This window comes from Varanus komodoensis, unplaced genomic scaffold (genome assembly GCF_004798865.1).
Source record: "Varanus komodoensis strain SLA01 unplaced genomic scaffold, ASM479886v1 scaffold63, whole genome shotgun sequence".
In the NCBI taxonomy this organism is placed as follows: domain Eukaryota; kingdom Metazoa; phylum Chordata; class Lepidosauria; order Squamata; family Varanidae; genus Varanus; species Varanus komodoensis.
In genome coordinates this window covers 858,334-869,345 of record NW_025336259.1, presented here as the reverse complement: position 1 = coordinate 869,345, position 11,012 = coordinate 858,334, and the positions used below count along the sequence as shown (strand labels likewise).

The 11,012-nt window shown below is 56.1% G+C and overlaps 1 protein-coding gene across 1 annotated transcript in view; it reads left to right on the top strand.

Annotated features, from left to right (window-relative positions):
• The window catches only part of P2RY6 (pyrimidinergic receptor P2Y6), a 35,290-nt gene extending 24,278 nt beyond the window's left edge, over positions 1–11,012 (top strand). The window contains exon 2 of the mRNA XM_044450237.1: positions 9,937–11,012. Within this exon, the coding sequence (XP_044306172.1) occupies positions 9,994–10,965 (972 nt within the window). The 5' untranslated portion in view covers positions 9,937–9,993 and the 3' untranslated portion in view covers positions 10,966–11,012. The remainder of the gene's footprint in view (positions 1–9,936) is intronic.

Sequence of the window (11,012 nt, the reverse complement as noted above, 5' to 3'; positions counted from 1 at the left end):
ACACACACACACACACACACACACACACACACACTCTCTCTTCTGTGCAGGGGTGTCTCTTGGAGGTAGCATCTTGGAAGCACCTGAAACAGGTCCTCGTGCACACGTGTGCCTTGTGGAACACGTCTTCCAACTTTCCTGAGGTTGTCACAGGAGGAAAGTCTTAATGAGCATTTTTGATCAAAGCTGTCCATTGTTCTGCTCAGCTTGACCCAGCAGTCGCCTCGCAGATGATGCGGTGAATGCGCCCACGGGTCTCCGCCGTTGACACGCCTTGCAGGAAGCCGGGGCCAAAAGGGCACCCCCCCCCCCAAATGCTCCCTGCTCTCTAAAACCCCAAACATCTGCCTGGAAGTTGGATTCTTTTCCTGGTTCTTGGGCATGCCTGGAGCTCCAGAGAGAGAGGTGGAAATACCCGTGTTTCCAAACGCTCAGTTTAAGCGATGCTCACAAACTTTTGGCTTTAGCCTCCCTCACAAGCAGTGCTCAGGGCTTGAGGGGCCACGACATCTGGATTAGCAGGATGAGGCCGGCTTTGGCAACCTCCCCGGGCCCTCAGAGCCCAGCTGCTGCCCCCACAGCTGCTGCCAGGGAGTGGCTGTGATGGAGGATTCCCCCCAAGCAAGAATCCGTCGCCATGAGCTGCCCCCATTTGAATGCAGCTTCTCTGGGGGGGACTCGGTCATCAGCAGGCAGTTAAATTCTGTCTGCTTTAGGAAAGACCTGCCCCAGTAAGGGATAAAAGCCGCCAGAACCGGTCTGTCACTCTGGGTCAAAACGCTGCTCTGTATTTTGGGACTGCTTGGCAAAAGGTGGTCGGGCCGCCCTAAGGAGCACATACATACATACATACATACATACATACATACATTTATTTATTTATTTACCTTTTTCTAGACTGTCACAATAGCCACTGGGTGGTTTACAACCATTAAAAACCATCAGCAAAACATAAAAACCTCAACATATTAAACACATTCAATAGCAAAAAATCAGTTCCAATAGAAACATCCATTCCAAGAGGAGGAGCACCAGCTCTGCCGACATCTGACGCTAGGCGATTGGGCAGCATCTGATACATTAACGATTAAAATATTGAAATTAATCAATTAAGGTATCCACCTAAAATTAGGATTAAATTAGAATTAAAATCTATGGATTTTATCTATGGAATGCGCTCCCCAGAGAGGTCCGCCTGGCGCCGACATTATTTGTTTTTTGGCGCCAGGCAAAGACCTTTTTATTCAACCGCTATTTTCATTGTTCATATTATTTATTTTATTTTTCGGGCCGGGTCGATTCATATTATATTGTTTATTCTGTCCTTATTTATTTATGATTGTGAGCCGCCCCGCGAATGGGGCTGCATAGAAGCCTTCTAAATAAATTAAATTAAATTAAATTAAACTAAACTAAACTAAACTAAACTGTTGGCAGTTGAAAGACCCCGGCAAAGTTTGCCTGGGTACCACTGTCTTCTTGACATGAGGACGATGCTGGATGAGTCTCTCTGGGACAGAACACCCTGCAAGGAGAACAGGATGCGACGTGATGGCCTCACGTGCCCGGCTGAGAATATTGGTCTAAAGGGACACGTGAATCCTCATGTTCTTCATCGATTCGGGCCGATCGGTTTTGGGATCTGGGAGGCCCATCTGCTCCCGAGGGCAGGGCCGAACTTCCAAAGGGGCTGCTCCCAACCCAGGGGAGGGCTAGGAGGAAGCAAAGCCAAGCTTAAATCACTAAGCAATTACATAATGACCAGGCGTTTGGTTTCTAATGGAGCTTAAGCCCCTGGAGGTCTTCGGCCTCTGCCCCATGGAGAAGCGATGGTACAGCAGGGCCGGCTGGCTTTCAGGAGGGAGAGAAGAACACGGCCCTCCCCAGCCTGGTAGCAGTTTCTGTTCCTAAGTGGAGATCAAGAGAAAAGGGGGAGTGGGGTTCCAGAGGTGTCCTGCAGCGGATCTCCTCCCTCCTCTCCCAGTTTGGGAAATATTTGAGATGTTGTGCGTGTTATTTTTGGATCTCATGCTTTGCACAAATGGGATTTTCCCCCAGGCTTAAAGATTTGTCCAACGCCAGGCGTGTCTCTCTCAATCTCAATCTGCAGTCCTTGACTAGAGCACCTGCCTGCCCAGTATCCCCAGTATAAAGAGCCTCTGCCAGCTGCATCCTGGCCACACCTGCCCTCTGCAGCCCAGCAAAGCCAACTGGCCGTTCTCGTCCGGCCCTTCAGCTCTCCAGACCCCGCCGGTGCGCCGCGCATGTCCACCCTCACACGCAGCCGCTGCTTGCTTCACTTTCCTACTCCTACTCGCACGTAGAACAAGACTTTGCTTTGAACCGCTGTGGGACGGCGGCCTCAGTGCCGCCCCCTCGTTCGAGCCGCCTGGCGTTTCTTTGCTGGGCAAGCAGCGAGCAGAAGCGAGAGGTCAGGGCTGTTGCTGCTGCGGCTCAAGAGCTGGGGAGGCAAGGAAGCGTTGTGATGTCTCGGCAGACCCGGGTGAAAAAATAAAAGCAAGGCCTGCAGGGCTGCAATGAAGCCCCCCCTCACCCCCGAGCATCTTGCCTGGGGCTGGGGGCACCTCTCTGCTTGGAGCTTTGCATCAAAGGATGCGTTCTCTTAAGGAAAAAATGGGCCTGCAGGGCCAGGGCAAAGGACGTCTCATCCAGCGTCCTGCCCCAAAATGTCCCGAGCATCTGGGATCTGGAGGCAGAGAGAGTGCCCCTGAGCATGGAAGCTCGATATAGCACTGGTCAGCAGAAGCTGCACCCAGGTGCTCCCCCGGGAACTTCTCCCCTTCCTATTTAAAGCCGTCTGCCAGAATCGGTCACGTGGCCTCCCCCTTCCCCACCAAGCCACGAGGGCTGAGCCCCACATCCGGAGTGGCACCCACCAGCCAAGCTCTGTGGCCGTGCGAGCAGCCTAAAAGGAGAACTGGTTGCATTTCCTCTTCTCGCATCCAGACGGTGATTTCTCCTGTGCAAGTCCCACTTCTGCCAGGCGGGCTTGGCACCCGGAAGTGGTTGCTGGGCAGCTCAGACCTACTGACCCCACCACTCGTGGGTCGAGCCTCCTGCCGGGCTCTCGGAGAGCTGACCTCCTCCCCCCTTTCTCCTGCTTCCTTTTACCGCCTGTGTCGTGTGTCCTGGCCAGCGGCTGGCGCTCACCCACCGCAGCAGGTGGAGGGGAGCGTGGATTCTGGGCCCCCAAGTTGCTTGAGAAGAAGCATGTTCTGCAGAGCCACACGAGGTGTGTGTGTGTGTGTGTGTTTCTGTGCACACACGGCCTGCAGCTCCATCCCGTCCACGCACTTCTCATTCTCGACAAGATCCTAGACCTGAAGCAGAAGCTGGACTTGAGGTGGGGGTGGGTTAAAGAAAGTCCCTCGGAAGAAGTCATGCTTATTTTAAAGATTTGGTTCAGGAGCTGAATTTTAATAGAAACTTTTTCACATCTGAGGGGCAGCATGTGAACATGGCAACACGAAACACTTCTGCTCCATGCGCCTTTTCTTGCTGTGCATTCTCGACCAATAGAGCAATCCCTACTTAAGGCTGGCTGTTTTATAGCTCTGGGGATGATGGGATTCTCGTGGGGAGCATATGATCCAGGGTTTGGAAACGCTGCCCTGTGAGGAGAGACTGGGGGAACTGGGCATGTCCAGCCTCGAGAAGAGAGGACTGAGGGGGGACATGAGATCCCTCCATAAGGACCTCAATGGCTGTCACAAAGAGGAAGGTCAAGATCTCTTCCTGCTGATGCCAGAGTGCAGGACACGGAATAATCAAGTTGCGACAACCCAGATTCAGGTTAGATATCAGGAGAAGCTTCCTCACTGTCAGAGCAACATGGCAGTGGGACCAGCTGCCTGGAGAGGTGGGGGGCTCTCCCACATGGGGGGCATTCAGAAAGAGGCTGGAGGGCCACCTGAGTGGGATGCTGTAAACTAGTGTCCTGCACCAGCAGGGGGTGGACCCGATGGCCTTCCTGGCCCCTTGCAGCTCTTCTAGGATTCTGTATGTGGGGTGCTACTGCTTGGGATTTGTCGGGGGGCCAGCCAGGGCCACGGGCCTTTCTGCTCGGGGCAGCGCGCTTCCCTTGCAAGGGAGAGGACTGGGCATGCTTCATGGCATCTCCAGCAGGAAAAGAACAGCAAGTCGTCAAGGGGAAGAGGCCCGGAACATGAGGGGAGGGAGCGGCCGGCACCAGCTGCAGGGTTACCTCTGGTGTCCGCAGCAGCCTGCCTGCTGCTGGGGAAGATGGGAGGAGGGAGCGGTTGCTCTCACACCCTGTCTGTGACTTCCCCGTGGGCAGCCGGTTGCCCTCTGCGTGGACAGTCTTGCTGGCCACGTGCTTCCTCCTCCGCCTGCCTGCCTGCGTGCCCCCATGGCTGAGGAGCCGGGCAGGGGGGCGTCCGTGAATGGGTGCTGTTGTCTTGCCCCCACCCTGCTGGAGGGGTCCTGCGGGCAGCCGGTTTGCTACCGTGAGCGCGGAGCGTCGGACCCCCGCTCTGGTCCGGCATGGCTTTTCTGATGTCCTCAGGACTCCATGAGCTGCGCTGCTGCAAATGTGGGCCCTGTTTGGAAAGGGTTCGTCCCGGACAGACGCAAGGAGCAGCCGGCCAGCCGGACGATAACCGGCCCTCTCCCGGCCGCCCCCAACCATGCTGCAGCTTGGCCGGCTGAGGCTGCCGCCTTGACTTCCCTTCTCCCATAGGTTGCCTCCAGCCCAGGGAAATCAGCAGCCATCCATCAATGGTGACGAGAATTCTGCAGAACCTGAGGGCACACTTCCTACCACTGTGCACCAGAAATAAACTCCCGGAGCAGTTACCTAGAAGCCGCCTGTGCACAGAGGTGCAAACCGGCTCTCTCTGTCTTTGGCAGGGTGCGTTCCGTGTGTTTTCCTGCCATTGTTTTCTGGTATTTGCCTGTCTTCCTTGCCTCGTGCATCTTTTGTGCTGTGATTCTAAGCGTGCAGAGTAGCGGCTAAATCTGGCAAAGACAGTGGCCTTTATTCCTGAGCAAATGTTTGTGGGTGGAAATGTTCTGGGAGGCCTTCAGGAGGCCTGGGGGGGGGGGGGTCCATGCCCCGGTAAGCTGATGTGCCAAACGTTGACAGACTAACCATCTCACTCTTAAAGAGCTGCCTATTCTCCGCTGCCGGAGACGCCAAGAATGCAGCCATGTGGTACCGGCCCCCTTAGTTCATGCCAGCTTTGTGCATTAGCAAGCGGAGGGGGCAGAGCTGCGTGACCCCAGCCCCATGGCCACGGGGGCGAAGGGCGCCGCACGGCCGAGCTTCTCTTCGCGACTCTTGTGCGAGCGCAAGCGTTTCCGAGCGGCGGCACAGAGGGGCAGCGGCTGTGTGGGGTCTGGTCAGTTGCTCCCCACAGGGGCTGGACGCTGGGCCAGCGCCCAGCCGTACCTGATCTCGGTGCCAGCACCTCTCAGCAAGGGAAGGACACCACACCTGCCATCTGATCCTTGCAAGTGATGCAGCGTGGACTGGAATGGGGGACTGCGGCCACAAGTTGCGACTGCATCGAACGCTGGGCTTAAAAGAGCAAGCCAAAAGCTCCCTACATTTCAGAGAATCCACCCCAGACTAGCTGGCTTCCGTGGCGCCTGTTCATGCGCCCGTCTTCTACCCGGCTGCTCGGCTGTGCTCTGAACCAGTCACGGAGGCCAGAGACACTCTGGGAGATGCTGCAGTGGGAACCGGCCGGCCGGCCCTGGCGCTCCGGGAGAAAAGCCAGAGCGGAGAGGAACCTTTCCAATAATCCTTCACGTCCACACTGGACCGTTTCCTGCCCGGGAACCTGCGGGTTCCGAATAAAATAAGCAGCTCCCTTCACAGCACAAGATTTCAATACTTCTGCTGCTGCAACCAGGGGATCAACGGGGAGGGGAGACAACGCTCACAGCAAAAGCAAGATTTAATTTTGAAATGAGCGCAAGTGCCGAACTGTTGATTAAAGGGAGGTTTTTGGCGTTCTGTCCTTTCCAAGGTGTCCTCCACATTTCTTGCTCTACAACTCAGTGCCGGCTGGGGAAGATGCAAGTTCGAGTGCCACCCATCTAGAGGGCTGGAGAAAATGGGAGTTGGAGCTTGCACGCAGGAAGAACCATTCGAAATGGCAATCGGAGCACGTACGATGCCAGAGGTCCGATGCAGCATTAAAAGTACTTTCTCCTAAGCTGTCACCTAGGCAGGTAACTTGGCTGTCGGAAGCGCCTTCCTTCCGCCGAGCTGAGGGTTTGTGGGACCCCCTGGGCCATTCTGGAAGGGAGTGACCAGCGCTGAGCAAGGGGGATTCCTCACGGCCCCGTGACCCCCTTCTGGGACACACAAGGAGGAAGTGCTGTCTGCTTCGGATCCGAGCTGTTGCCGCTGGCAGAGACACGCAGAAGGGAAGAGAGCGTGGCTCCTGCGAAAACGTGATGTTGGAATGAAAAGCGAGACCTGCGGCAGGACAATGAGACCTTCGGCGGTGGCGGGAGTGCTACATGTTACGCGGAAGCTGCAGGTTCCTGAGCAGGAAACGATCCAAGCTAATTAGAGATAAGGGTGCATCTTGGGGCAGGGCGGAGACCTCGCTCAGCGGCCGAGCGCCAGATGCTGAGCGCCTGGCTTTGAATGCCAGACGCCCCAATTCCTGGCATCTCCTGGAAGGGCTGGGACAAACCCTTCCTTGAAATCTGGAAAGTCGCTGCCGGCTAGGATGTAAATCAGCCTTTGCCATCCGACGCTTACGAGCTTTTGCGGTTCTCTTCCGTCCTGGGCCAGTTGGGTTTCTTGGCTGCGTCTTTAGGGACACTCTCTTCCCAATGGGATGCTCAGCCAGTGGGTCACACAGTGTTCTCTGGGCCAGGCCGGCCGGGCCCCCTGGAGGGCCCCACCCTCTGCAAGAGGCCTCTCCTTCGCAGCCGCTGCTCTAAGCAGAGAGAAACGACCGGCCTGACTTGGCTGCGGGTACGCAGAGACCTCACACTTCCTTCCCACTCAGACTCCCGGCCTGGCGTGCCCAGCTGCTGCCTGATGAAGCCATTGCGAAACGAGGGAGCGTTCCCTCCCCGTGGAAGCCTGGCCGGGATGGAGAGCCTTCTTCTCTTGAAGGACGCGCTCTTTCCGGGGTGATCTCTTGGGGGATGCATGCTGAGGCTCGAGGCCAGAGCCAAGAGCGGGTGAAGCCACCCCTTCTCTCTCTTCCTGCTCCCCCTTTTTCTTGGGGGGGGGGGAGCAGGCTGCCCATCTCTGCTGTAGAAGAACCAACTTTTCCAACAGCCCACATGCCTGTCCCAGGGCAGATTTTAGCCCCTGGGAAGGGCCAGGCTGTGTCATTCGGGGGGAGGGGCACTTTTCCTTTGCCACTAATTGACTCCTTGAGACCATAAATGGACCCGATCCTCAACGTTTTGCAGCCGAGGGACTGCGGAACCTTGTAGAATTTAGGAGGCTTCCCTGAAAGCAAAGGCATCCTTCCTTAACACTGGTCTCTCCAGATGTGTTCGACTCCAATTCCCATAATACCCACCCAGTACCCATTCTAGTTTAGGATGATGGGGAAAGTGCGCAAAGAGGGCCTCAGGGTGGAGGCGACTGGCAAAAGCTGTGGGCTGAGAGGATCGTGCGCATTCTGGAGAGCAAGGAATGTGTGGGTCCGAACACTTCATACCTTCTCCCATATTTGTACTGGGCCCGGAGCTCAGCATTTGAAGGCTCTCAGTTCAGCCTTCCTTGCACTTTAAAAAAAGCAATGTTCTAGTCCTCAGTTCTGGCAGGATAAACACAAGTAACAGCACAAGCTCTGTATATGCTGGACGAACTTTCCAGCACTCCGATTTATATTCTTTGCCCTGAATAGAGTTTTGCCCATTCTTTGTACAATCCTGCATGCAGTAAGATTAGTCCTACAGACGTGCTCATGTATTTGCCTAGATATCTTGGCCACACACTCTCCTTTCTCTTTGGGAAGGGGCTTCGGCCCATTATTTACTTAATCTGCCGAGCACAGGCCGAACTCAGCCCTGGCACGGACTTGAGTCCTCCACGCCTGGATTCTGCACCGGCTGCGGGATGGCACGCGGACGAAGGCTGCCGGCGAGGGCACGCACCAGTCGTTCCTCTGCTGCCCGCGTCTGCGGATGCACCAGCTCTCGCGCTTCCCGACACGCGTCTTTGCTCAGGATCCCAAGACCTGCTGGGGGACTTGGGCAGGGCCTGCCTCTCCCTCCTGGAAGTGGATCCTGCCCCCAACACTGCCGAGAGCAGCAGCAGCTGCCCCTGAGAGAGGTTGCCAGGATGCTGTGAACCCCAGACTGTCCTGGAAATTCCACAGCCACAAATCTCTAGTTAGGATCACTAGGGGCCAATCCGCAAAGGCGGGCACTGCCGGCCTCGACACGCCGTTGACATAAAAAGGACGGTCGCATCCACGTTCTGGGGGATCACCATGCCATCCGTTTACGTGGTGCTTTACAGAGCACAAAAGCAGAGTTTGTTTATTTATTTAAAACATTTCTATGCCGCCCCATTCGCTGAAGCCTCGGGGTGGCTCATAACATAAATTAAAATATAATACATTAAAAGTATAAAACAAATTAACAATATAAAATAAGTCGCCCTGGCCAGATAAAATAAGCAAATAATATTAACAATTAAAATGACTTTTAAATAAAAAGGTCTTCGCCTGGTGCTGAAAAACAAATAACAACGGCGTCAGGCAGACCTCTCTGGGGAGCGCATTCCATAACTTAGGCGCCACCGCTGAGAAAGCCCTCCTCCGAGTAACCACCCTCCTAATTTTCTTCACTGAGGGTTCCTGGAGGAGGGCCTCTCCCGCTGATCTCAGGGGGCGGCTGGGCATATATGGACGTAAGCGTTCCTTCAGGTAACCAGGACCCAAGCCGTTTAGGGCTTTATAGGTCATAACCAACACCTTGAATCGGGCCCGGACTTCAATGGGCAGCCAGTGAAGCTGGCGGAGGACTGGAGTCATGTGAACATAACGCCCCGTCAGCAGCCTGGCAGCTCTATTCTGAACCAATTGAAGTATCCGGACCGTCTTCAAGGGCAGCCCCACGTAGAGCCCGTTACAGAAGTCAAGGCGGGAAGTCACCAGCGCGTGTGTCACTGTCTCCAGGCAGTTGTTCTCCAGGTAGGGGCGCAGCTGGTGGATCAGCCGAAGCTGAAGGAAAGCGCTCCTCGCCAATTTGCAGTCTGGTATTTGGCATGGGGGAGATGGAGCGACGAGCAGGGAGTGAGAGGGAACCGGGACGTCATGTGCCTGGACCTTGGCTGCATCCTTGTATTTCTATCTATATCTAGCTATCTATCTATCTATCTATCAATCAATTTGAATGCCCTCCTTTGCAAGAGCCTCAGGACAGCTTACACAAATAAAATACAAATACCTAACAAATAAATTAATGACCCAAATTACTACACAAGTTTATATTCTCGACAACCTTCTGCGGTGACAAGAATACGCTGCCTGGCTCTGCGGGGCACAGTTCGCGCGAGGAGGGCCCGCCCCCTTTTCTGCCCCGCTCGCGTTGCACTGCTGCCACCTACTGGCGCATAGGAATCACGACGGGAGGCGCAGTCGGTCCAGCTGTGTTCAGGGGGCTCCTCAGCCCACTGGGTGCCAAGCCAGGCTCCAGAGGCTGCGTCAGGGGAGCCAAGGCTTCCTCGGGAGCAAGAGCCTTCCACCAGGAGCGGTCGGCGTGCTCTCTTCATCCACCGGCCTCTCCAACCGGGCTGCGGGGGCACTCGGGATGAGCCGGGCCTTCCACCCGGGAATTCTGAGACAGTCTTTTTGCAACCTAATTTATGCTAGATGCTCGCTCTGACTGCCCCATCCCCTGAGAGAGGGGGCAGTGAAGCAAGGCAGAACCAATATATGTGACTTCCGCCTGTCTTGCCCGCAGGTTCTGATGGCCTAGGGGACGGCGCCAGGCCGAGTCCAGCACGCCCAGACGTTCGACATGGATAACCTGACCTCCGCTGCCGGCGAGAAGGACAGCTGCACGTACCACGAGGAGTTCAAGCAGATCCTGCTGCCCGTGGTCTACTCGGCGGTCTTCGTGCTGGGGCTGCCCTTGAACGCCACGGTCATCGCCCAGATCTGGCTGTCCCGCAAGGCGCTCACGCGCACCACCATCTACATGCTCAACCTGGCGGCGGCCGACCTGCTGTACGTCTGCTCTTTGCCGCTGCTCATCTACAACTACTCCCAGAAGGACTACTGGCCCTTCGGCGACTTCACGTGCCGCTTCGTGCGCTTCCAGTTCTACACCAACCTGCACGGGAGCATCCTGTTCCTGACCTGCATCAGCGTCCAGCGCTACCTGGGCATCTGCCACCCGCTCTCCACCTGGCACAAGAAGCGGGGCAAGGGCTTCACCTGGATGGTATGCGGCCTGGTCTGGTTCCTGGTCGCAGCGCAGTGCCTGCCCACCTTCCTCTTCGCCTCCACCGGCATCCAGAGGAACCGGACCGTGTGCTACGACCTGAGCACGCCGGAGAGCTCCGGCAGCTACTTCCCGTACGGCATCACCCTGACTGTCACGGGCTTCCTGATCCCCTTCGTGTCCATCCTGGGCTGCTACTGCTGCATGACCAAGATCCTGTGCCAGAAGGACGAGATGATCGGCCTGGCCGTCCGCAAGAAGAAGGACAAGGCCATCCGGATGATCATCATTGTCGTGCTGGTCTTCGCCATCAGCTTCTTCCCCTTCCACCTGACCAAGACCATGTACCTGATTGTCCGCGCCATGCCGGGGGTCCCCTGCCTGACCCGGCAGGCCTTCGCCATCACCTACAAGTGCACCCGGCCTTTCGCGAGCATGAACAGCGTCCTGGACCCCATCCTCTTCTACTTCACCCAGCGCAAGTTCCGGGAGAGCACCAGGTACCTGCTGGACAAGGTCAGCTCCAAATGGAAGCACGACTCCTGAAGGACGCGCACCGGAGCAGTGTGGACGCAAGCACCCGCTGGGGCCGG